The sequence below is a fragment of the Sturnus vulgaris genome, chromosome 5 (assembly GCF_052056855.1).
Source record: "Sturnus vulgaris isolate bStuVul1 chromosome 5, bStuVul1.hap1, whole genome shotgun sequence".
NCBI lineage: Eukaryota > Metazoa > Chordata > Aves > Passeriformes > Sturnidae > Sturnus > Sturnus vulgaris.
Window position 1 is genome coordinate 73,948,338 of NC_142247.1, and position 26,584 is coordinate 73,974,921.

General features: G+C 53.4%; 1 protein-coding gene across 1 annotated transcript in view; it reads left to right on the forward strand.

Annotated features, from left to right (window-relative positions):
* Nucleotides 1-26,584, forward strand: part of SHANK3 (SH3 and multiple ankyrin repeat domains 3) — a 95,641-nt gene that overhangs the window by 47,338 nt on the left and 21,719 nt on the right. Inside the window, exons 14-19 of the mRNA XM_088166128.1 lie at nt 1,088-1,170; nt 9,138-9,262; nt 13,868-14,003; nt 18,609-18,689; nt 22,666-22,793; nt 23,832-23,934. Coding sequence (XP_088022254.1) covers nt 1,088-1,170; nt 9,138-9,262; nt 13,868-14,003; nt 18,609-18,689; nt 22,666-22,793; nt 23,832-23,934 — 656 coding nt within the window. The remainder of the gene's footprint in view (nt 1-1,087; nt 1,171-9,137; nt 9,263-13,867; nt 14,004-18,608; nt 18,690-22,665; nt 22,794-23,831; nt 23,935-26,584) is intronic.

Sequence of the window (26,584 nt, forward strand, 5' to 3'; positions counted from 1 at the left end):
CCCTCCCTGCCCTCGCTCCCTCCTCTCCATTCCCACTTTGGCTCCCACTTCCCGGCTCCTTCCCAGGCTCCTTCCCGGCTCTCCCGGATTATCCCGGCTCTGATGTCACCCCTGCGGCTCCGCTGGGAGGGACCCGCGGCCCCCTCCCCCTCCCGCCGCCCCTAAGGGACAATTTGGGGAGGGGGCTCCGGTCCGTCCGTCCGTCCGTCCGTCCGTCCGTCCTCCGCTGGATCAATCCCGGCTTTTCCCAAGGATGCGTCCCCCCCGCTGCCGGCAATCCGTCACTTAGCAACGCCCGAGGGGGGGAATTTTGGGATCAAATCCGCCGGGATGAGGATTTAAACTCTGCCCCGCTCCTGCCCGAGGAGGCTCCGCCGCTTGCATCCAAGAATCCCGTTTTTTTTGGTTTTTTTTTTTTTTTTTGGTGGTGGTTTTGGATTTTTTGGTGTTGGTTTTTTTGTTTTTTTTTTTTAAATTTTTTTTCCCGCGGGAGACGCGCTTGGGAAGTGTGGGAAGAGACGATTCCCGATGGCCGAGCCCCGCGTTTAACGGGCAAAGCTCCGAAATTCCCGAAATTCCTGCGTGGGCTCCGTATCCCTGCATTCCTCTGCAGGTGACTGCGAGGGGGCCCGGTGGGCAGCAGGGACATCCACGATTTTCTTCTTCTTCTTCTTTTTTACTCCCTCCTCCTCCTCCTTTTTTTTTTCCTCCTTTTTCCTCCTCCTCCTCCACGCGCCGAGGCAAAGTCGCTTCCGTCTTTTTGGTGTGACTTTGGGCACAAAAAAAAAAAAAAAATAAATCCAGGCAGAGAAAAAAAAAAAAAAAAAACAGGGAAAAAAAAAATCCAGGAAAAAAAAAAAAAAAAGAGAGATAAAGAAAGAAAGAAAGAGCAAGGGAGGGGAAGCCGATCCCTGCGGAGATGAAAGGCTGGATGCGAAGAGGTCTCCTGGTGACAAAGGCCACCCCTGGCTGGTGACAAAGGCCACCCCCGGCTGGTGACAGGGTGGTGACAGAGGCCACCGCGGCTGGCAGCGATGGTGCTGCGCTCTAACCCGGGCATCATTCTCTTGTGCTCTTTCCTGCCCAGTGACTACATCATCGAGGAGAAGACGGCCGTGCTGCAGAAACGGGAGCATGAGGGCTTCGGCTTCGTGCTGCGAGGGGCCAAAGGTGAGCGGGGAGGGATGGATGGATGGATGGATGGATGGATGGATGGATGGATGGATGGATGGAGCTCCTTTCTTCCAGGTTTTTTTGGGTTTTTTTTTTTCCCCCCCCCGTGGTGGTGGTGGTGCAGCGGGCGGCGGCGAGAGGAGAGGAGAGGAGAGGCGGAGGGGCTGGGGGGGATTGGGTTGGGGCGGTGGCGTGGATTTGGGGTTTTGAGGGGGTTTGGGGGGATTTTGGTGCTGGTGGTGGATTGGGATTTTGGGAATTGTCACTGGTTTTCCCCGTGGGAATGAACAGCCCTTGTTCGGCTCGGGATTCTCATTCCCGGCAATCCTGGGGGGCTCCAAAGGGATTTTATTCCCTGGCTGGTTCGGTGTCGTGGTCTGGGTTGTGGCTTGAAATTTCAGGGGGTTTTGTGCTGCTGGTGCCTTGGAATTTTTGGGAATTGTCACTGGTTTTCCCTGTGAGAATGAACAGCCCTTGCTGGGCTCAGGATTCTCATTCCCGATAATCCTGGGAGGCTCCGAAGGGATTTTATTCCTGGTTCTGTGCCTTGTCCTGGTGTCGAGTCTCGGAATTTGGGGGTTTGGTGCTGTTGGTGGATTGGAATTTTTGGGAATTGTCACCTGGTTTTCTCTCAGGGAATGAACAGCCCTTGCTGGGCTTGGGATTCTCATTCCCGGCAACCCTGGGAGGCTCCAAAGGGATTTTCCTTCCCGGATTTCTCCGGTTCTGTGCCTTGCCCTGGTGCATTGTGGCTCTGTCGGAATTTCAGGGGCTTCTGGCGCTGCTGGTGCCTTGGAATTTTTGGGAATTGTCGCTGCTTTTCCTTGAGGGAATGAACAGCCCTTGCTGGGCTCGGGATTCTCATTCCCGATAATCCTGGGAGGCTCCAAAGGGATTTTTTTCCTGGTTTTGTGCCTTGTCCTGGTGCCGAGTCTCGGAATTTGGTGCTGCTGGTGGATTGGAATTTTTGGGAATTGTCACTCCGTTTCCCTCAAGGAATGAACGGCCCTTGTTCGGCTCGGGATTCTCATTCCCGATAATCCTGGGAGGCTCCAAAGGGATTTTATTCCCTGGCTGGTTCAGTGTCGTGGTCTGGGTTGTGGCTTGGAATTTTGGGGGGTTTTGTTGTTGATGGTGGATTGGAATTTTTAGGAATTGTCGCTGCTTTTCCTTGAGGGAATAAAGAGCCCTTGCTGGGCTCGGGATTCTCATTCCCGGCAATCCTGGGGGGCTCCAAAGGGATTTTTTATTCCCTGGATTTCTCCGCTTCAGTGCCGTGTCCTGCTGCCATCGTGCCTCTCAGAATTTTGGGGGGTTTTGGTGCTGGTGGGGCCTTGGAATTTTTGGGAATTGTCTCTCCTCTTCCCTGGGAGAATGAACGGCTCGGGATTCTCATTCCCGATAATCCTGGGAGGCTCCAAAGGGATTTTCCTCCCCGGATTTCTCCGCTTCAGTGCCGTGTCCTGCTGCCATCGTGGCTCTGAGGGAATTTTGGGAGGGTTTCGGTTCTGGAGCCGCTTGGAATTCCTGGGAATTCTCACTTTGCTTCCCGGGGGGATGAACGGCCCCTGCTCGGCTCCGGAGCCCCATTCCCAACAATCCCGTGCGGCTCCAAAGGAATTTTATTCCCTCATTCCCTCTTTTCCTTTCCCACTTTCCGGGGCTTTTTGGTGCGGATGCTGCTTGGAATTTTGGGGGAATTTTTCCCTGTGGGAATGAACAGCCCCTGGCCCGCTCCATCCGTGGCTTTTTGGGGGTTGGAATGCTCAGAGCTTTTCCCTGGATTTTTGGCCGGAGAGAGTTGGGGGCTTTTGGGATCCCTGGGGAAAACCGGGAGAGCTTTTCCTGCTGCTCCCACCCCGGAGCTCATTCCCAGCTCATCCCGGGGCTCTCCCAGGGCCGGAATCTTTTGTGGGAGTTTCCCGTGGCTCCTTCGGCCACAATTCCACCTTTTTGCTGCAAGAAAAAAAAAAATTAAAAAAATCCCTTGGAAACTTGGGAATGTTCCCATGGATTTAGGGAAGAGGAGGTGGGAAAAGCTCGGGATGCAGAGACCTCTCCACCCCCGGCATTCCCAGGAGCAGAGGGACAGCGGAGCCGTTTTTCCATGTGGGAGGAAAGCTGGGAAGAGCTGCAGATTCAGCCTGGAATGGGATTTTCCAGGAGAATTCCTGGATTCCCGCTGTTCTGTCCCTTCTCCCGGGGTTTGCATCCCAGCGGGAATTTTGCTCCCATTCCGAAGAGATTTTAAATCCGTGGAACACCAAGTGAAACTTCAGGGATCAAAATGGCATCCACTTTTTTTTTTTCTGGGATAAATCCTGTACCTTTTATGTTGGAAAACCCGGGAAATTTAATCCCATTCCCTGTTTTTTTTCCCCCATTTTTTCCCCCTTTCCTGGCTCTCCTGCCATTCCCGGTTTCCCTTCGTTCGCTGAGGCTGAGGGAAGAGCTGGGAGCTCTCTGGGATTTGGGAATTCCGTGGGATTTGGGAATTCCGTGGGATTCGGGAGCTCTGTGGGACACAAGGAGTTCGAGGATGCAGAGAGGTCCTGGCATGGAAGGTCCAGAATCTGGGAATGCTCCCTCTGGAGCAGATCCCAAATGAGGGAAGTGGCTCGGAATCCCCCCTGGTTCCCTGCCCCTCATCCCGGCATTCCATGGATTTTTAGGCTGGCATTCCATGGATTTTTAGGCTGGGAATTGGCCCCGTCCATGTCACCACTGCTCCCTCAGGATTTTCCTGGAAAACCCCTCCAGGCTTGTGGGGAAAAGAGGGAAAAGGAGCTGGAAAAGGCAGAGCTGGAGTTTTATCCCAGATGGGGGGAGGGAGGTGGATTTTGGGATGATCCTTAAAGGAATTTGCTGTTCCTGCTGCGAATTCCTTCCTGGAATTCTCCCATCCCGTGTCCATCCCTGGGAGCACTTCCAGGGAAAAGGCTCTGCCCACTCTGGGATCCTTCCCAGCCCATCCCAGCTCTGGTTCTTCCCAATTCCTGAGGGGAATATTCCATCCCATGGATCCCATCCCAAATCCCATCCCATCCCATCCCAGGGACTGGAATTCTTCCCATTTATCCAGGTCTCTGCAGCTCTTGTCTCTGGCCTTTCCCCATATCCAATCCCTTGGGAATTCTCTGGGAATCCGTGGCTCTCCCTGGATCCCTGGAATTGCCCAAGGCCAGGTTGGAGCAGCCTGGGATCATGGGAATGTCATCATGGAATGGGATGAGCTTTGAGGTCCCTTCCCACCCAAGCCATTCCATGATTTCCTGATTTTATGGATAACAAGGATATGTCCTAAAATCCAAACTAAGGGAATTAATCCAAGTTTTTTTTGCTGGATGGGATGAGCTTTCCTTGGTCTGGCTGCAGAGAACCAGGTTATTCCCGAGGTTATTCCCGAGGTTATTCCTGAAATTCCCAAGGTTATTCCTGAAATTCCCAAGGTTATTCTTTCCTGTGGATCTTTGGAAGGAGCCAATCCCAAGGGAAAGGAGGAGAGGGAACGGCCTCGAGCTGGGCTGGGGGTTGGATATTCCAGGTGGGAATTCCCTGAGCTCAGAACTTGTCAGGATCTGTGGAATTGATGGATCCCTTGGGAATTCCTTTGGGACTTTGGAGCTTTCCACCATCTCTGGCATTGGAGAAATCCTTTGGGAATTCCTGGAGTTTGGAACTTTCCGGGATCCATGGGATGGGGATCTCCCCCAACTGCCTGGGCTGCCAGGGCTGAGCAGGATGGGATTCGGTGCTTCCAGGATGGGATTTGATCCCTGGGATGGGATTTGATCCCCGGGATGGGATTTGGTGTCCCCTGGATGGGATTTGATGTCTCCAGAACGGAATTCGATCCCCAGGAAGGGATTTTGTGTCTCAGGATTGATTTTGGTTGCTCCAGGTTAGATTTTGTTCTTCCAGGATGGAATTTTGTTCCTCCTGGATGGGATTTGTCTCTCCAGGAGGGAATTTGGTCATCTTGGATGGGATCTGATCCCCAGGATGGAATTTTGTTCCTCCAGGATGGAATTTTGTTCCTCCTGGATGGAATTTTGTTCCTCCAGGATGGAATTTTGTTCCTCCAGGATGGATTTTGATGCTCCCAGACCTTCTTGGTGACCCAGCTCTGCCAGGGCTTCTCCCACAGCTTGCTCTGGAATTCCAGCTGGGAATTGTGGGAATTTAAGCCCAGGAATTCCCAATTCCCTGACCAGAGCTGTGGGGGATCCTCAGGGGGTTCCAATGGTGCTTCCCAGAATTCCAAGTCCGGAGTTTTGGTGGGAAAGGCTGAACCTCCTGGTCAGGGAATTCCCCTCATTCCCAGTGGGAACTTCCTGGATTTAATTCCCAACTTTTTGGATTGGTTCTCCCATTGGATGGGAGACTCTTCCCATTGAATTTCCTCCCTGGGATGGAATTTAGGGATGGATTTTCCCTGATTTCCACACCTGGAGAATTCCATGGATCCTGGGTTGGGATGGGTTGGTCCCAAACTGGTTTTGGGAGTGGCTGAGCTGGGACCAGGAGAGGTGGATCAGGATTCCCAGGATTTGCTGGGAGCAGGGATGTCCTTCTCCTCTTCCTTCTCCATCCCCAGGGATTGTAAAACCTGGGATAAAAATTCCCAAGGCCAGGAAAGAGCTTGGAGCACTCTGGGAAAGTGGGAAGTGTCCAAGGGTTGGGATTGGCTGAGATTTGGCTCCTTCCCACTCAAACTATTCCAGGATTCTGGAACCAGGGCAGCTCCCAACACCAGGAGGAAATCCTGGAGCAAATCCAGAGGAGGCCACGAGGATGAGAAGGGATTGGATCAACTTCCCTCTGGAAAAGTGGGAATGTTCTCCTGGACAAGGGAAGGATCCAGGGAGAGCTTCCAGAACATTCCAGGGCTCCAGGAGAGCTGGAATTTGGGAAAGGCGTGGAGGGACAGGACACAGGGAATGGCTTCCACTGGGAACAGGGAGATTGGGTGGGAATTTGGGAATTCCCAGAGAATCCCTGGCTCCCTGGAATGTCCCAGAAAAGGTTGGAGCAGCCTGGGATGGTGGGATTGGAATGGGATGGGATTGGAGGTCCATGGATCCCATCCCAAACCATTCCGGGATTCTGGGATCAAGGATGCTCAGAATCCATCCCGAGGGATTTTTATGGAATTTGGGGATGGAAAAGGGAAGGGAGACCCTTCCTGGAGTCCTGAGGTTCCCAGTGAAGCCCCCGGATCCCAAAATTCCTTCCTAGAGTGGAGTTGGGGTGGGGATGGATCCAATGCCAGGCTGGGAGAGCTGGGAATGGAGGGAATTCCCTGGGAAGGGGAGCTTGGGGTGGGAATTTGGGAAGGAATTCCTGGCTGGGCTGGAATTCCCAGAGAATCCCTGGACCCCTGGAACGCCCAAGGAAATCTTGGAGCACTCTGGGATGGTGGGAAGTGTCCCTGTGTCCATTTGTCCCCTCCTGGATGAAATTCTGCTCCCAGAATTTATTCCATAGGGGAGACAATTCCCAATTCCCGAGCATTTTCCCGTTTGCCGAATCCTTCAGGCTCCGGTGGCACTTCCCAAATCCTGGATCACGACATGAACCCGCTGTGGGCTGGTGGCTCCCAGCCCACGGGGAACAAAAAAAAAGCTGGAAAAGTGCCTGGAATGACACATGGATAACTGAAGGCATGGATTGGCATGGGATGCTGTGGGATCCATGGGATGTGGGATTCGCTCCGTGAAATTTATCCCAGAGAATCCACGGCTGCCCCTGGATATCCCTGGAAGTGTCCAAGGCCCTTGGAGCAGCCTGGGGTGGCGGGAGATGAAAGCCTGGAAGGGATCCTGAAGGGTTTGGAGAGCGCTCCGATATTCCGTTGGGATGTCTAAAAATAGGGATGAGCTGTCAGGCGTTTGCCACTTCTCCCGGGAAAGGCAGGAATCGTGGAAAGCCGTTGGTGGGAAGCAGCTGAGAAGCTTCAGCACATGGAGGGATGGCAGGGAAAGGTTCCCTGGGTGTGATCCCAGCCCCAGTGGAAAAATCCCTCCCGAAACGTCAGGGGAAAAAAAAACGGGGAAAGGAGGAAAAGTCTTGGATCCGGGTGGAGTCGGAGGCTTGGGTTTGGTGGGAAGGGAGGGGGATGTTGGGAATGGTGTGGGGAGGACGTGGCAGGAGAGGCCACCGGGATCACCTCGGGGATCCGTCAGATCCTAAAAATCCGTTTTGTGGGATAATCCATAGGGATGGGAATTCCTCCTGGCTCCTGATCCGTTCCTGGCGGATTTGGGGATGAGGAGACGCCGCAGCTCCATGGGAAGCTGGGAGTGAGAGGGATGAGGGAAATCTTGGAATAAGGAAGACAGGAATGATCTAAGGGATCCATTTTCCCAGTGGGAATGTCTCCCGTTTTTCAGAGCTGTTGTGGCTCCAGGGGGATCCTCTGGATCCATTCTGGGAGCTGAAGGTTTGGGATCAACCCAGGGTGGAATTCCCAGGTCCTGGGAATAGAAACGCTTGGAAAACTTCCTGCGCTGTTCCCATGGGATCTCCTGGATCCTGGGGGATCTTTGGGATGGGCTTGGAGCTCCTTCCAACCCAAAGCAGGCCAGGACTGGGGAATTCTGGAATCCCTGCCCATGGAATGGTGGCAGTGCCTCGGGAAGGGCTCAGGGGCTGCCAGGGATCCGTGCAGGGAAAAGCGGGAAAAGCGGGATCTGCTGCCGGGAATGAGCCCCGGGAAAGGAGGGAACGCCTCAGGCTGGCCCAGGGGAGGCTCCACTGGGACTTTTGGGAATTTTTCCATGGAAAGGGCGCTCAGGACTTGGCTGGGGCTGCCCAGGGAGGTTTGGAGTCACCATCCCAGGAGGAATCCAAGGAATTCCTGGATGTGGCTCTGCTCCAACCAGCACCTCCCACTATCCCAGATTGCTGCAGCCTGGTGGATTTTTCAGGGAATTCATGGATTTCCCATCCCTGGAAGTGTCCAGAGAACTTGGGAATACTGCAGGGAATGTGGGGCAGGGGGGCTTTGGGAGCACTGAGAATGGTTGGATCCAATGGGATTGTCAGAACAATTGACTCCATGACTTTGTGATTGATTCCATGATTGATCCCATCATTGGTTCCGTGATTGATCCCATCATTGATTCCCTCTTGGATTCCTTCATTTGATTCCATCATAGATTCAATTATAATTCCAACATTGATTCCCTCATTGATTCCACCTTGGATTCCAGCATTGATTCCATTGTTAGTTCCATTATTGTTTCCATGATTGTTTCCATCTTGGATTCTGGCCTTGATTCCTTCATTGATTCTGGCATTGATTCCATCTTGGATTCCGTGATTGATTCCATTATTAGTTCCCTTATTGATTCCATCATTGATTACATCATTATTTCCATCATTGATGCCATTATTGATTCCATCATTAATTCCATGATTGATTCCATGATTAATTCCATTACTGATTCCATTATTGATTCCATCAGGAATTCCATTATTGATTCCATCAGGGATTCCATTTTGGATTCCATCATTGGTTCCATCTTGGTTTTCATCATTGATTCCATCATTGATTCCATCATTGATTCCATCTTGGATTTCTTCATTATTTCCATCATTAATTCCAATATTGATTCCATCATTGATTCCAATACTGATTCCACTATTGATTCCATCACTGACGTGGGAACAGGGCCAGGACAAGGGGACACAACCTCCAGCTGTTCCAGCCTGGAATCATGGGAAAATTCCCTCCTGGAGAGGCTCTTCCAGCCCTGGCCGGGGGGTGGAATCCCCATTCCCGGTGGGATTCGAATCCGTGCGGATCCGGCACTGGGGGCACGGATCAGGGCTGGCGGTGCTGGGAACAATTGAACCCCGAGGCTTTTCCACGATTTTCGGGATGCTGTGGGCAGGCTGAGCCTTCCCGTGTGGAATTTCCTTGGGAATTCCTCCAATCCCCTTCCCGTGGTGTTTTCCAGCCGAGACCCCGATCGAGGAGTTCACGCCCACGCCGGCATTCCCAGCGCTGCAGTACCTGGAGTCCGTGGATGTGGAAGGAGTCGCCTGGAGAGCGGGATTGCGCACGGGGGACTTTCTGATCGAGGTGAGCTCCTCGTGGAATTCCGCTCCTCTCCCCTGGGATTTGGGGAATTCCCCTGGAATTCTGGAATTCTCTGCGTATGGATCAGGAGGATCCGGAATCCTCCGGGTCGTGGAACTTCCAGAGGTTCTTTGGGTGTGGATCCAGAGTCCTCCAGGTGTGGATCAGGAGGTTTTGGAATTCTCCAGGTGTGGATCCAGAGTCCTCCAGGTGTGGATCGGGAGGTTTTGGAATTCTCCAGGTCTGGATCCAGAGGGATCCAGAATCCCCAGGTCATGGAGCTTCCCGAAGTTCTTCAGGTGTGGATCAGGAAGATCTGGAATTCTCCAGGTGTGGATCCAGCCTCTCCCAGTGCTGGTGAATCCCCTTGGAATTGTGGCTGCTCCATCCCCGTGGAGAACGCACCGGGATTGAAGGAAATTCCCTGGATTTGTTGGTGCTTTAGGGAATTTTCCTGGCTGGAGGAGGAACCTGGGATGTTCCCATGGGGTTTGGAGTTCCCTGAGTCCCTGCAGGATGGGATTGGTGGGAATGGGACAAGGCTGGAGTTTGGAAAGGTGGGAAAAAAGGTTTTCCAGTGGGAAATCCAAGGAATGCTTCAGGGAATGGTCCAGGAACTGCTTCGGTTGGAAAAATGGATCATGGAAAGTTGGATTCCAATGGAATGTGAGGAGTGTTGGGATTGGGATGGATCCTGGCAGGCTGGGAGAGCTGGGAATTTTCTCCTGGAGAAGGGAAGGATCCAGGGAGAGCTTCCAGCACATTCCAGGGCCTGAAGGGGCTCCAGGAGAGCTGGAATTTGGGAAAGGCGTGGAGGGACAGGACAGGGAATGGCTGGGATCAGATTCCCACCCAAAGCACGTGCCAGAGATTTATCCCAGGTGGAATCCTGGAATGGTTTGGGTGGGAAGAGACCTCAAAGATCATTCCAAGGACACTTCCCAGCATCCCAGGCTGCTCCAATCCTTCCTTGGACATTCCAGGGATCCAGGGGCAGCCACAGCTGCTCTGAGAATTCCAGCCCAGCCAGGAATTCCTTCCCAAATTCCCACCCCAAACTCCCCTTTCCCAGTGGAAGCCATTCCCTGTGTCCTGTCCCTCCACGCCTTTCCCAAATTCCAGCTCTCCTGGAGCCCCTTTAATCCCTGGAATGTTCTGGAAGCTCTCCCTGGATCCTTCCCTTCTCCAGGAGAACATTCCCAGTTTTCCCAGCCTGGTTCCAGAGGGGCTCCAGCCTTGGAGCAGCTCCAGGGCCTCCTCTGGATTCGTTCCAGGGAATTCAGGAACTGATTTGGGAATTCCCTGAGCTCTCCATCCCCACTGGGAATTGTCCCTTTGCCTCATTTTGTCCGTGGAATCCAATTTCCGGATTTTCCTCCTCTCCCCCTTTTCCATGGATAATTTCCCAGCTCCAGCCTCGCATATTCCCTGAACTTCCTTTTGGGGCCAGTGTGACACCGGGAATGTCCCTGCTCTGCTTCCCAAAATCCCGGAGCTGTTCCCACGTGCTTCTCCTCCAAATCCCAGGATCCCGGAGCTTGGAAAGGAATTCCAAGGGCACCGAGTCCAAGCTGGGCCAGATCCCCAGCCCAGAGCATGGAGTGGAATTCCAGGAATTCCTGGGACACCTCCAGGGATGGCGACTCCAAACCTCCCTGGGCCTGGCCGCCCTTTTCCAGGGAAAAATTCCTGCTGATTCCAAGCTCCCAGGAGTCCCCCAGGTGTGGATCCAGAGGGATCCAGAGTCCCCATGTGTGGATCGGGAGCTTCCAGGAGTTTTCCAGGAGTGGATCAGGAGGGTCTGGAATTCTCCAGATTTGGATCCAGAGGGATCCAGATTCCCTCAAGTCATGGATCTTCTGAAAGTTTCTGGATTTGGATCAGAAGGATCTGGAATTCTCCAGGTGTGGAGCAGGAGGATCTGGAATTCTCCACATTCCCTTTGGGAATTGGGTCGCTCCTGGAGCTCCCCCGAGCTGCCCTCGGTGCCAATTCCAGCCCTGAATTCCCTTCAGGAAGGAACTGGGCAGGAATTCCTCCTGGGAAATCGGGATCTGCCTCTGGAACAGCCGCAGTTGAGGCTGGAAATCAGGAAAATTCCTCCTGGAGGGCTTCAAATCCCAGTGGATTTGGAGGACCTGGATCCTGGCAGAGCTGGGAATTCTGGGATTTGATTCCAACCTCAGCAATTCCATCATCCCACGAGCCACATTCCAGGGATGGCTCCATGAGGAAATTCCCAGTGCCAGGCTCGGGAATTGCCTGGTTGGGACTGGGAAAATCCCACCAGAATTCCCAAGGAAAATCCAGAATTTCCAGCATTTTGTCTCCCCCCATCCTGGCAGGTTTTAAATCCTGGGATTTTTTTCCATGAGGAGCCTTGGAAATGGAGAACTTTGACCATTTCCATGAGAATTCCATGATTCCTTGAGGATCTGGCTGGGAATTCCCAGGATTTGGGCTACGGACATGGCTGGAAATCCGTGGATATTTCCAGGATTTAGGGCCGGATTTTATTGTTGTTCAGAGGTTTTTTTAAGGAAAAAAATGGGAATGATGGATCCAGGCAGGATCCCAGCACACCCTGGGGAGGTTTCCATGGGATATTCGGGAATGCTGCTCCATGGAAAGGGTCGGGAAACTTTGGAAGGGGTGGAGTCAAATCCTTGGGAATGTTAAAAAAATCCCAGATTTGGGAATGTGCATTAGTGGTGGTCTCTGAGGGCTTTTCCAACCTCAAGAATTCCATGATTTTCTTTGGGAATGAGGAAAAATCCTACTCTGGGCAGGGATGGGAATGGGACGATCCAATCCCAACCATTCCATGATCCCAATGGACAAAATTCCAAGATTTTTTTAAAGGACACAGAGCCCAAAAATCCAGGGTGGGGTGGTGGGGGGGGGGAAATTCTCCGGGACAAAAAAATTCCCCCTCTGGAATTGTGGGAATGAGGGAGAGCTGAACCATTCCCAGATCCTCTCCCTGCTGGAAAGGTCAGGAAGTAAAAAAAGCAGGAAATGCGGATAATTCCGGCTCCGGAGTGTGGGAGGTTGATAAAAAGGATCCGAGGAAATATCAAAGGCCGGGATTTCGGATCATTGGGAATTTGGGAGCTGGGGGGGAAGAAAATTAAATATTAAAAAAAAAAAAAAAAAAGAAGGGAAGAGGCTGATCCAGCTCCCAATTTTTTTTTTTTTTTTATGGAAATGCTCAAAATTTGGGATATTCTGGTGCGGGGAAAAAAAAAAAAAAAAAAAAGCTGGAATGTTCTGCTCCGAGTTGGGAACGAATCCGGAGCTCGGATTTCTCCGGAACACGAAGTTTCCCAGTAACCAAGGAGAGAGGAATTCCTAAAAATATCCATTCCCAAATTACCGGGCTGGGAGAGCGGATCCCGAAGGTCTCCGGGAGGGGGGTCTGGGAATGCTGGAATTCCCGAGGCTCGGGATGAGGATTGGGCTCTCCCAGTTTTCCAGAGGGAGGGAAATCGAGGCAGGGATGAGTTGGGAGCACAAAGAATTCCGGGATTCAAATCCCAAGGAATTCTGTGGAAGCAGAGATCGGGCTCAGGTTATCCTGAGGGTTTTGTTGGAGCTTTGGAATTCCTTCAAAACTGAGGGATTTGGTTGGAAATCGATGGAATTAGGACTGAGAGACAATTCCCAACAATTCCCTGGCTGGATCCAAGTGGGATCAGATCCTGATCCAGGGAAAAGGGTGAGAGGGAATGGCCTCAAGCTGATGCAGGAATGGAATATTTGGGAAAAATCCTTCCTGGAAAAGTCTGGGAAGGATTGGAATGGGCTGAGCTGAATCCCCATTCCCGAGGGATTTCAAATCCATGGATCAGGGGTGGGAATGGCAGAGCTGGGAATGCTGGGAATGCTCCTGGTGGGATTTCCAACCTCAGGGATTCCGGGATTTCATTCCCAACCCGGGAATGACTGACAGGAGAACCTTGGGAATTTCCCATTCCAGCAGGGAATGAAGGTTCCAGGCTTGGGAATTCCCTTGGGAAAAAGGGAATTCTCCCAGAAATTTGGGAGCCAAGGAGTCAGAATGGGCTCAGGGCTGTCCCTTGGGACAGATCCATGGGATGGACATGGAACATTGGGAAGAACTCCGGGAATTTTGGGATCAACCTCCACCCAGAGAAAAGAGCAGAAATGTTGGGATTCCCATTCCAGGGAATTTGGGATTCTCCAAAATCCTCCCCATGATCCCAGCCTGGCCCTTTCCCACCTCTCCAAACCCATCACCATTCCAGCCAAATTCCCAGAGAGCAGAAATCCAAGAATTCCGAACATTTCCAGGGCTGACCAGAAACTCCAAAAAAAAAACGGGAAAAATCCCATTTTTTTGAGGTTGGAAACGCAGATTCCCATCATCCTCCTCGCCACCACCGGGCGGTGATTCCCAACCGCTGCGAAAAAACGGGAAAAGTTTAAATTTTTTACGGATTTCTCCCATTTCTTGTTGGGGTTTTTGTTTGTTTTTTGCGTTTTTGTTGTTGTTGTTGTTGGGGTTTTTGGGTTTTTTAGGTTGGTTTTTTTTTATCCCGGTGCCGGGAATTCTGATCCATGTTTTCTGGGATTTTGGGGGCGCAGGTGAACGGCGTGAACGTGGTGAAGGTGGGGCACAAGCAGGTGGTGGCGCTGATCCGGCAGGGCGGGAATCACCTCCTGATGAAAGTCGTGTCCGTCAGCCGCAAACCCGAGGCCGAGGAGGGCGGCCGCAAGAAGGGTAGGAATTCTGGGAACCCCGGGAATTCTGGGAATTCTTGGAATTCTGGGAATTCGGGGCTGAGGATGAAGGGGCTGGGAGGGGACGTGGGAGAGGAGCAGCGGGGGTGGAAAATTCCGGGGTTTTGGGGATGTGTCCATGTTGGGATGCGATGATTTTTGGGATGTGTCAATTTTTTGGGATGCGCCAGTTTATGGGATGCACATTTCCTTTTTTGGGATGTACCAGTTTATGGGATGCACGTTTCCTTTTTTGGGATGTACCAGTTTATGGGATGCACATTTCCTTTTTTGGGATGTACCAGTTTATGGGATGCACGTTTCCTTTTTTGGGATGTGCCAGTTTATGGGATGCACGTTTCCTTTTTTGGGATGTGCCGGGTTTATGGGATGCACGTTTCCTCTTTTGGGATGTGCCGGGTTTTTGGGATGTGTCAATGTTGGGACGCGATGATTTTTGGGATGTGCTGGTGCTTGGGATGTGTCCATTTTTTGGGATGCGCCAGTTTATGGGATGTGTTGATATTGGGATGTGTCGATGTTAGGATGTGATGATTTTTAGGATATGTCCATTTTTGGGATGTGTGCATTTTGGGGATGCAATGATTTTTGGGATGTGTCCATTTTTTGGGATGCAACAGTTTATGGAATGCACATTTCCTTTTTTGGGATACATCAGTTTATGGGATGCACGTTTCCTTTTTAGGGATGTGCCAGGTTTTTGGGATGTGTCGATGTTAGGATGTGACGATTTTTGGGATATATCCATTTTTTGGGATACATCCATTTTTTGGGATGCAATGATTTTTGGGATGTGCCCAATTTTTGGGATGTGCCAGTTTATGGGATGCACCTTTCCTTTTTTGGGATGCGCCGGATTTTTGGGATGTGTCGATGTTGGGATGTGACAATTTTTGGGACGTGTCCATTTTCTGAGATGTTTCCATTTTTTGGGATGTTTCCATTTTTGGGATGCAATGATTTTTGGGATGTGCTGGTGTTTGGGATGTGCCTATTTTTTGGGATGCATTGATTTTTTTGGGATAAGTCCAGTTTTTTGGGATGTTTCCATTTTTGAGTCCCACCAGTGTTTGGGATGTGCTGGTTTTTGGGATGCAATCATTTTTGGGATGCAATGATTTTTGGGATGTTTCAATTTTTGGGATATGTCCATTTTTTGGGATGTGCTGGTTTTTTGGGACATCTTGATGTTGGGATGTGCTGATTTTTGGGATATTTCCATTTATGGGTTGCATTGGTCTTTGGGATGCACTGGTTTATGGGATGTGTTATTTTTTCGGGATGCAACGATTTTTTGGGATGTGTGAATTTTTTGGGATGCAGCAGCTCTTGGGATGTGCTGGTTTTGAGGATACACAGATTTTTGGGATGTTTCAGTGTTTGGGATGCATTGATTTTTTTGGGATATGTCCATTTTTTGGAATGTGCCAGTTTTTGGGATGCTTGCTTTTTGGGGATGTGCCAGTTTTTTGGGATGTGTTGATGTTGGGCTGTGCTGGTTTTTGGGATGTGATGATTTTTGGGACGCAATGATTTCTGGGATATGTCCATTTTTTGGGATATGTCCATTTTTTGGGATATGTCCATTTTTTTTGGCATGTATCAGGTTTTGGGATGCATGATTTTGGATGTGCTGATTTTTTGGGATGTATTGATTTTTGGGATGTGCTCATTTTTTTGAATGTACTGGTTTTTTGGGATGTGCAGATTTTTGGGATTTGCCCATTTTGGATGCATGGATTTTTTGGGATGCGAAAATTTTGGGATTTGCCCATTTTGGGATGCATTGCTTTTTTGGGATGCATGGATTTTTGGGATGCACCCATTTTGGGATTTGCCCACTTTGGGATATGCCCATTTTAGTGGTGCATCGTTTTTTGGGATGTGCTGATTTTTGGGATGCACCAATTTTTGGGATGTTTCCATTTTTGGGATGCATCAGGTTTTGGGATGCACCAATTCTGGATGGGCTGATTTTTGGGATGTGCCTGTTTAGGGATGGGCTGATTTTTGGGATGTGTTGATTTTAGGGATGTGTTGATTTTTTGCCATACGTTGATTTTTGGGATGCATCATTTTTTGGGATATGCCCATTTTTGGGGGGGACATGCTGGTTTATGGGATGTGCCAATTTTTGGGAAGCGCCAATTTTGGGATATGCCCAATTTTTGGGGTGTTCCTGTTTCTGGAATGCGCTGATTTTTGGGAATGTGGGAGGTGGACAGGGAAGCTCAGGAAGGTCCCAACCACATCTGCAGAGTCGTGGTGGTTTTGGGGAATCATTTCAATTCCCAAGGTCTGGAATTCCTGGAGTTGTGGTGCTTTTTGGGAATTGTTTGGATTCCCAGCGTCTGGAATTCTTGGAGTTGTGGTGGTTTTTTGGGAATCACTTCAATTCCCAAGGTCTGGAAATCCTGACTTTCTGGTATTTGGGGGAAATTGCTTGGACTCCCAAGATCTGGAGTTCCTGGAGTTGTGCTATTTTTGGGAATGGCTTCAATTCCGAAGCTCTGGAATTTGTGGAGTTGTGATGTTTTTGGGAATGGCTTGGATTCCCAAGAGCTGGAATTCCTGGAGTTGTGATGGTTTTTTGGGAATTGCTTTGGGATGGACGGATGGGAGCAGGGGGATGGAAACAGGGAATGGAAACACTGGGATGGGAGCAGAGAGGTGAGAGCAGGGAATGGAAGTGAAGGGATGAAAATGGGAATGGGAGCAGGGAATGGGAGAGTGAGGATGGGAATGGGAGAGACAAGAGTAGGGATTGGAGCAGGGAATGGAGGAGAGGATGGAAATGGGGGGACAGGAGCAGGGAATAGGAGCAAGGGAATGGAAGCAGAGGGATTGGAGCAGGGGATGGAAGCAGGAGATGGAAATGGAATGGGAGCTGGGATGGAAGCAGAGGGATGGGAGCAAGGGATGGATGGAAACAGGAATGGAAACAGGAGATTGGAACAGGGATAGAAGCAGGGGGATGGGAACAGGGATGGGGCAGGGGATGGAATCAGGGACTGGAGTAGAGAATGGAATCAGGGATGGGAGCAGGGATGGAATCCGGGAGATTGGAGTAGAGAATGGAGTCAAGGGGATGGAATCAAGGGGATTGGAGTAGGAATGGAGTCAGGGGGATGGGAGCAGAGGGATGGGAACAGGGGGATTGGAGTAGGGGGATTGGAGTAGAAATGGAATCAGGGGGATGGAATCAGGGATGGAATCCGGGGGATTGGAGTAGAGAATGGAATCGGGGGGATGGGAGCAGGGGGATTGGAGTAGAGAATGGAGTCAGGGGGATGGGAGCAGGGATGGAGCAGGGGGATGGGAGCAGGGAATGAAGGGGGGCCGGGATCGGGGCCGCTCCCAGCGCAGCACGCGGGGCTCGGGGGAGGGAAGGAGGGAAGGGAGGGAAGGGAGGGAAGGAGGGAGCGCTGCTGGCACGAGGAGCTCCAATTATCCTGTCACGGCACAAAGGCACGAGCCGTGGGAACGGCTGGCAGCCTCGGGAATTCAGCCGGGAATTCAGCCGGGAATAATCCTCGGGAATTCAGCCGGGAATCAGCGCGGGGAGCCCCGGCGGGGCCGCTCCAGCCCGGGGTGAGCCGCTGCCCCTCGGCGCTTCCCGGCGCTCCCTTCCCGGCTGCTTTTCCTCATCCCGATCCTCCGGATCCGCGCGGCCGCTTTTCCAAGGGATCCGAGGGGCGCTGAGGGACCGGGAAGGAAGCGGGGGGAGGGTGGGGGGAGGGTGGGGGGCCCGTGCCGTGTCCCCCCCACCCCGGTGACAGCGCCTGTGTGGGCCCGGCTGGGGCTGAATCCGCCCCGCTGGATCCCTGCCGCAGGCACAGGGATCCTTGGAGCTGCGGTTGCCATGGCAATCCTGGAGCGTTATTCCAGCATTGTCAGCGAGGAGCAGCGAGGAGGAGGAGGAGGAGGAAGAGGAAGAGCTTTCCACTCATCCTCGCCGCTCCAGGGAAAGTGGGGGGGGGGGGGGGGGGGTGGTGCTCAGGGAATGCGGGATCGGGAGCTTTTGGGATCATCCCGGGCCATGTGTCCTTGGGCAGCTCCAGGCCGGACGCTTCCATAGGGTTGGGATCCACGGCCAGGAGGAGGAGGAGGAGGAAGAGGAAGAGGAGGGTGGGGTGGGCTGAAGAGCTCCGGGGGCTGCGCCGAGGTGGGAAGAGGAGCCCGAGCTCCGGCTGGACACGTTCCCGCTTTTCCCTGCCTCCATCCCTGAATCCCTGCGAGCCATCCCCGCCTCTCCGGGGCCATGCCTCGGACTCTGCGCTGAGTTGGGCGGGCGGGGGGAGGAGGAGAGGCCGCCAACATTCCCGGAGGCAAAATCCCCAGAGGCATTCCCCCCCCCAAAAAAAAAAAAAAAAAAAAAAAAAAGGCCCCGTGGGCACATTCCCGGCGGGAATCATGAAGAAGTTCGCGTCCACGCGCAGCCTCAATAAGATCCTGCAGCAGTGCGACTCCTCGTCCCGGGAATACGAGGAGATCCAGGCTGTGGAGAAGAAGTGGCACCTGCACCTGGCCACGCCGCGCAAATTCCGGGAGAAGAGGTGCAAGATGCCCTCTCTGTTCCTTGCAGCTCCGCCGCCTCCCAAGAGAGCTCCCAGCACCACCCTCACGCTGCGCTCCAAATCCATGACGGCCGAGCTGGAGGAGCTGGGTAAGGCCGGCGGCGGGATGGGATCCCTCGGGAATCCGGGCTGGTGCTCGGGAGCCGCTTTCCAGCGGTTTTCCAGCGGTTTTCCAGCGGTTTTCCAGCGGTTTTTTCCGGCTCTTTGCATGCGCGCCGTGGGCCCGTGGTGGTGGGGGGTGTGGGAGGCTCGGGGAGGGGGGCAGCAGGATTCCCTCTCTGATGGGTATCCACAGGGATATCCACAGGGGTATCCACAGGGATATCCACAGGGGTATCCACAGGGGTATCCACAGGGGTATCCACAGGGATATCCAGGCTCCGGGGGCCCTTCCCGGCGGAGGTGGGCGTGGGAAGGATGTTGGGAGTCTCCGGGTGGGTGTGGAGGGGTTGATGTGCCCTGGCCTTGGGCATCCTGCGCTTTTCCCTGCTCCTTTCCTTCTCCATTCCCAACTCCCAGCTCCATTCCCTGTTCCTTTCCCAGCTCCATTCCTTGTTCCATTCCCTGTTCCATCCCCGCTCCTTTCCCAGCTCCATTCCTTGTTCCATCCCCGCTCCTTTCCCTGTTCCTTTCCCTTCTCCATTCCCAGCTCCTTTCGCTGTTCCATTCCCTATTCCTGCTCTGTTCCATGTTCCTTTCCCTGCTCCTGATTATTTTCCTGTTCCTCTCCCTGTTCCTCCTACTCCTCTCCCTGATCCTCATCCTCTGCCTGATCTCTCCCTGCTCCTTCTCCTTTTCCTGATCCCCTCTTCTCCTGCTCCTTTCCCTGCTCCTTTCCCTGCTCCTGAACCTTTTCCCGATCCTCTCCCTGCTCATTTCCCTGTTCCTCTCCCTGTTCCTGATAATCTCTCTTTTCCTGCTCCTCTCTCTGTTCCTGCTCCTACTCCTCTCCCTGCTCCTCTCCCTGCTCCCGATCCTCTCCTCGCCTTCCTTATCCCGCTTTTCTCCCCGCTCCTCTTTCCTCACCCGTTTCCTCTCTCTGCTCCTCTCCCTCCTCTCCCACACCCGGCAGTCCCAGGTTTTTATTTCCCGTCTCCGGGCAGATCCCAAACTCTGCCAGGAGAGCTCCAGGTGAGCTCCGGGAGAGCTCTGGAATTCCAGGAGAGCTCCAGGAGAATTCCAGGAGAGCTCCAGGTGAGCTCCAGGAGAGCTCTGGAATTCCAGGAGGGCTCCAGGAGAATTCCAGGAGAGCTCTGGAATTCCAAGAGAGCTCCAGGAGAATTCCAGGAGAGCTCCAGGTGAGCTCCGGGGGAATTCCAGGAGATTTCCAGGAGTTCTCCAGGACTGCTCCGTCCCCCCCATCCCGCTGCCACTCCCACTTTTCCTGCTGCTTTCCCATCCCATATTCCCAGATTCCCTGAAATCCTCTCCACTCCCACCCTTCCCTCCTTCCCGCTGCCAGAATTCCTCGTTTTTCCCCGCCCTCGTGGCCACCTGGGATGTCCCCAGGACCCCTTGGCGGGGTGGGAGCTGATCCCTCCCCATCCTTTCCCTTTTCCCAGAGTTCCCACGTGGCCGTGGAGGGATCCCAATTCCCGGGAAATCTTTGGAGCGTCCCTGGCATCAGGGCCGGCTCCGAGGCTGTTGGTGCTGCCTCCCGCCCTGGCTCCCACGGGAATTTGGGATTTTCCATGTGGGAATGTGGCGGTCTGGCAGCCTGGAGCCTCAGCAGGATCCCGCATTCCCCCTGGTTTTCCATGTTTTTCCATGTTTCCCCACGTTTTCCTTAGTTTTCCATGCTCTCCATGGTTTTCCCGGTTCTCCCTGGCTTTTCCATGCCCTTACTGCTTTTCCATATCCTCCCTGTTTTCCAAACTTCCCCTTTTCCATGTTCTCCCTGTTTTTTCAATCCCCTTCCTGGTTTTCCATTCCTTCTGGTTTTCCATATCCCTCCTGGTTTTCCATGCCCTTCCCAGTTTTCCAAACCTTTCCTTGCTCCCTGAGCTCCTCCTCGGAGCCAGACCCTGCAGATCCCAACATTCCCGGATTGGATCAGCCGGGATTTATTTTATCCTGAGCCTCTGCCTGGATTCCCACCCTGAAATTCCCACCCTTGATTCCCTGTGCTTCCAGACCGTTATTCCCAATCCAAAGGCTCTTTGTTTTTTCTGGGAATTCTTGGAAGCAAACCAGACCCGCTCCTTTTTCCCACTTTTTCCCCATCCCGGATCCTCGGATTCCTCCTTCCACCCTCCCAGCAATTCCCAGTTTGCCTGGAGAGGGATTGGGAGCAGCAATCCCGGGAGGAGGATCTGGAGGCAATTCCTGTGTTTTTTCCTGGGAATTGTAGTGCTCATTCCCATGGATCAAAGAATGGGCTGAGGCCATTCCAGGGAAAACAGGAGATCCGTTCTCTTCCCGTCCTTCACTCCGGGTTTTCCTGTGGATCAGCATTCCCAGGATTGGGTTTGGAGCCGCTCTGCTTCCCGAGGAACGGCCAGGGAAAGGGACATTCCCAAAGAAACTCTGCCGGGTGCTTCCCGCCCCGTTTTCCATGGATCCCGACCACCCCCCGTGCCCTTCCCGACCCTTTCCCTGCCATTCCCATCCCCCTGGAGCAGCAGGACGCTCCTGTGCCAAAATCCATGGATGCAGGGAATTGCCCTTGGGAGCTTTTCCAGAGTTTTTCCATGGCATGGAATTCCAACCCCGCTCCAGCTTCCCTGGATCCATGGATCCATGAGGAGAGCCGGGGATGATCCCAGCCTAGAGCTGGGATAAATCCCAAATCCCGGCTCAGAGGGACGATCCCAGTGTCGGAATTCCAAGGTTCCCTGCTCAAATCCCACATCCCAGGCCGGATCCTGCATGCCAGAGGCCGGGAATTGTGGGAAGAGCCGGGAATGGGAGCGGGAATTGTTCCACGCCGTTGATTTTGTGTTTTGTTTCCCATTCCAAGCCTCCATGCGGAGAAGGAAAGGGGGTGAGTGAAACTGAAATTCCCGGGATTCTGCCCCTTCCTTCCAGCTCCCGCTGGGATCCAGCAGGATCCAAACCGGGGGGAAATCCCAGCATCCCGAGGGTCGCTGTCCCGGCAGCGTCTCAGGGAATTCAGCCGGAATTTGGGAATTTGGGATCGGCTCCGGTGACCCGGAGCTGCTCCGGTAGAAATTGAAATGCCAGGAATTGCAGAGAACGGAATTTATCCCAGAATTCCAACCCTGCCATTCCCAGGTGTGATCCCTGCTCCGGATTTTCCCCACGGGAATGTCCCATGTGGGATCCTCGGGAATGACGGTGTCCGGCTTTATCCCAAATAGCCAAAGCCTCTCCTGACAAATCCAGGGAGTTTATCCCATTATTCCTGGCAGTGGCAGGAAGTTTATCCCAATATTCCTGGCAGGCTCATGCAGTTTATCCCGCTGTTCCTGACGGATCCATGCAGTTTATCCTGATATTCCTGGTGAATCCATGCAGTTTATCCCGATATTCCTGGAGGATCTATGTGGATTATTCCACTGTTCTCACTCTGAGGAATGCCGGGAATGTCGCATGAGGGCCAGAGAAAAACCGGGAATTTTTCAGTGGAAGGGTTGGATCTTGACGGGATTGAAGGTCCCTCCCCACCCAACCCATCCTGGGATTTTCCGGTCCTGGATTTTCTGTCGCGGTGGTTCCCATTCCCTGTTCCAGCACGGAGCTGGGAATGTGGGATCGGCTCCTCCTGTGGGATCCAGCGGGGGTAGGACAGGGAAGAATCCGGGCAGGACGTGCCGGAGCTTTGTGGATCCCGCGGACATCTCCGTGTCCTGGGATTCCCTGGATCTCCCACCCTCCCGGCAGGACCCGGCTCATCCCGAGTACCCAAAATCCGGGAAGAATTCGCTGTTTGGTGTCAGAGAATTCCTTGGAGTGTGGGCGGGGCAGCACCCATGGAATCGCCCGGCTGAGTGGGATCAGCCCCCCCCCAAATCCATGGAAATTCCTTCTCCGGGATGAGCTGTGGGCAGGGAGCGATCCCGGCGGGCCGGGCTGACCCCGGGGCCGGTTTTCCTTGGATTCCAGAGAAGCTGGATGAGATCCTGGCGGCGGCGGAGCCGGCGCTGAGGGCGGAGCTGGTGGAGGCCGATTCGAGAGCGGCGACGGTGAAACAGCGCCCGACGAGCCGGAGAATCACCCCGGCAGAGATCAGTGTGAGCCTGCGGGAATTCCCTGGGAATGGGGGAATGTGGGAATGGGAATATGGGAAATGAGAAATGGGATCCACAGGATCACCCCGGCAGAGATCAGTGTGAGCCTGCGGGAATTCCCTGGGAATGGGGGAATGTGGGAATGGGAATATGGGATCCACAGGATCACCCCGGCAGAGATCAGTGTGAGCCTGCGGGAATTCCCTGGGAATGGGGGAATGTGGGAATGGGAATATGGGATCCACAGGATCACCCCGGCAGAGATCAGTGTGAGCCTGCGGGAATTCCCTGGGAATGGGGGAATGTGGGAATGGGAATATGGGAATATGGGATCACCCCGGCAGAGATCAGTGTGATCCTGCGGGAATTCCCTGGGAATGTGGGAATGGGATGGAGGAATGGGATGGCAGGACATGGAGAGGGATGAGAGGCACTGGGGAGTGGAATTCCACGGGAATGGAAGGAGAGGGATGGGAGCCCATGGAGAAGGATGGGAAGGGAATGTGGTGTCAAGGGGAGCTGGTTCAGGAGTGGAATTCCCAGGAATGTGGAGCCCGGGACACCCCAATCCCCAGTGCTCCCCCAGCTCCCCGGGATCCTCATCCGGGCCTGGGAATCCGCAGGGATTTCCCAGGGAATGCTGGAAGAGCAGCTCTGGAGGAGCCTGGAGAGCTGGGCTGGAATTCTGCTGGAATCCAAGTGCTGCCTCCGAGGGGAAGCGCGGAGGGAGGAGGAGGAGGAGGAGGAGGAGGAAGGAGCTTGGGATTGTGCCGGGAATGCTGCGGGTGGGAGGCAGCTCCGGGAAAAGCGGGATAGGAATTCCCAGAGCCGTCCTCACAAGATTCCCGCCTGGAGCGGGCAAGGAGATGGGATAGGAGCCAGGGAATGATCCCAAAAGTTTGGAATTGCACTGGGTGGAGCAGCAGGAAGGTGGAGGCGAGGAGGGCGGGAAGAGCTCCCGTTTCAGTTGGAAATTCAAGTGGGAATGTCGGGTCCTTCCGGCCAAATCCAAACCGGGAATTCCCTGTTTTTCCCTTCCAGTCCCTGTTTGAGCGCCAGGGAATGGCGCATTCCGGGGTCCTGGCGGGAACGGAGAAGCCCCACGTGTCCCTCCGGAAGGGAATCCCACGGACCAAGTCTGTAGGTGAGGAAAAACCCGGGAGAATCCCTTGGGAATGAGGAGGGCGGGGCCCTGTGGGGTGTGGAGTGGGCGGGAAAGGCTCGGCCCTTCCCGGGTCTCTCCAGCTCTTGGATTTTGGAGGATTCCATGGAATTCTGGCTTGGAGGGATTCCTGGTCCTGCTCGGAGCGGAAGGTGGGATTGGAGAATTCCAGGAGAGAATTTTGGGAAAGAATTCCAGGAATTCCCGGATGGGCTGTGCCGAGGGCTGGGCGGCTCTGCCACCCCCAGCAGCAGCACTGGGCATTCCCGGCGGGAATGGCACCTCTGGAACCGGGAATGCCAGAGCTGGGGCTTAGGAGAGGAGCAGGACGAGGTCTGGAGGAGGCCCCTGGATGTGGGGGATCCTTGAGCTTATCCCGAATTATTTATGGAGTCTCCAAACCCAAAACCATCTCTGGGGGGGTTCTTGATTCTGTTCCCAAGGATTGATGGTGCCACCAATCCCAAAATCCATCTGTGGGAAGTCCTTGACCCCATCCCAGAAGGTTCTTGGTGCTGCCAAACCCAGAATGTCTGTGGGGGATCCTTGAGCTTATCCCGAAATATTTATGGAGTCTCCAAACCCAAAACCATCTCTGGGGGGTCCTGGACATTGTCCCTAAAGATTTCTGGTGCCACTGAATCCAAAGCCAGCCGTGGTGGCTCCTTCACCCCATTCCAGAAGGTTTTTGGTGCCACCAATCCCAAAATCCATCTGTGGTGGGTCCTGGACCTTGTCCCTAAAGGTTTGTGGTGTTTCCAAACCCAAAACTGTCAGTGGTGGATCCTTGAGCTTATCCCAAAATGTTTGTGGTGCCCCAATCCCAAAATCCATCTGTGGTGGGTCCTGGACTTTGTCCCTAATGGTTTGTGGTGCCACCAATCCCAAACCTGGCTGTGGGGGATCCTTGATCCTAAAAAAAAAAAAAAAAAAAAAAAAATTGAAATTGGAGGTTTCAGGGATTGTGTTGGTGCAGCTGCTGCTCTGCCAAGAATTCCCAAGATGTTCCCAAGGCTCTGGAAGAGCTGGGATAAAATGGGATCCAGTGTAGGAGGTGGAGGATGGATCCATGGAGAAATCCCAGCATTCCCAAACCTGTGCTGTCCAGAGGGGAACCGAGACTTTTATCCTGGTTTATCCCATTTTTTGGTCTTGGAAGTGGATCCGTTGGAATGAGGAGGATCCAGGGAATTCCCAAAGCGTGTCCAGAGTTCCTGGGTGGGAATTTTTGGGAAGCAGCTTTGGAAAAGGAGCTGTTCAAGGGCAGGAATGGCTTGGAAAGGGCTGTGGGGTGGGAATGGTGGCGTTATCCAGGATGGCTCATCCACTGGGAATGCAACCATGGAATTCTCCAAGGGCTGCAGCCAGGCTGGGAAAACTGGGAATGTTCTCCTGGAGAAGGGAAGAGCTTCCAGAACATTCCAGGGCCTGCAGGGGCTCCAGGAGAGCTGCACAGGGACTGGGGACAAGGAGGGACAGCACACAGGGAATGGCTCCCACTGCCAGAGGGCAGGGCTGGCTGGGATCTGGGGAATTGGGAATTGCTGGCTGGGCTGGAATTGCCAGAGCAGCTGTGGCTGCCCCTGGATCCCTGGAATGTCCAAGGAAAGGTTGGAGCAACCTGGGAGAGCCAGAGGTGTCCAGGGGTTGGAAGTGGATGGGCTTGGAGCTCCTTCCAACCCCAAGCAGGCCAGGACTGGGGAATTCTGGAATCCCTGCCCATGGAATGGTGGCAGAGCCTCGGGAAGGGCCCAGGGGCTGCCAGGGATCCGTGCAGGGAAAAGCGGGAAAAGCGGGATCTGCTGCCGGGAATGAGCCCCGGGAAAAGAGGGAACGCCTCAGGCTGGCCCAGGGGAGGCTCCGCTGGGATTTTTGGGAATTTTCCCATGGAAAGGGCGCTCAGGCCCTGGCTGGGGCTGCCCAGGGAGGTTTGGAGTCACCATCCCTGGAGGAATCCAAGGAATTCCTGGAATTCCACTCAGGGCTCTGGTGGGGATCGGGCCCAGCTTGGATTGGTGACCTGGGAATTCTTTCCCAGCCTCCATAATTTGGGAATTCTGTTCTCCTACCCCCATGAGAATTCCCAGCACATCCCGGTTATCCCTGACCTTCCCAGCAATTCCCGTTATGGCCAAACTCCCCGGGGAAAAAAAAGGGATTAAAACCTCGAAATTCCTTGAATCTCCATCACGAGAGCTCCAAATCCCAGTGGGAGAATCCCTGCTCCGAGCAGGAATGGCTGCAGCTGCCACAGCACATCCCCACACAAAAAAAATAAAAAATAAAAAATAAAAATAAAAAAATCCAGGGAAAAATCCCATCCAGGAGCTCCAGATCAGGCGGGACAATCCCTGGGATGGAGGGGACCCACCCCAAAACCCAAAGCAGCTCCTGGAAGAAACCATTCCCGTGGAATTCCAGGAAAACGGGGATGGGAAAGAGGCGGAGAGGGTGGGAATGGGGCTGGAATTAGAAGTCCTTGAGCTGTCATTCCACACCCACGGCCCGGAGCTGCGCAGTCACTTGATTCCAGGAGAAAAAAAAAAAATCCCCGCACGGGCGGGGAAGGAGATGGAAAAGCAGGAAAAAAACTCGGATGGGATTTTTTGGTTGTTTTTTTTTTTCGGGAAGA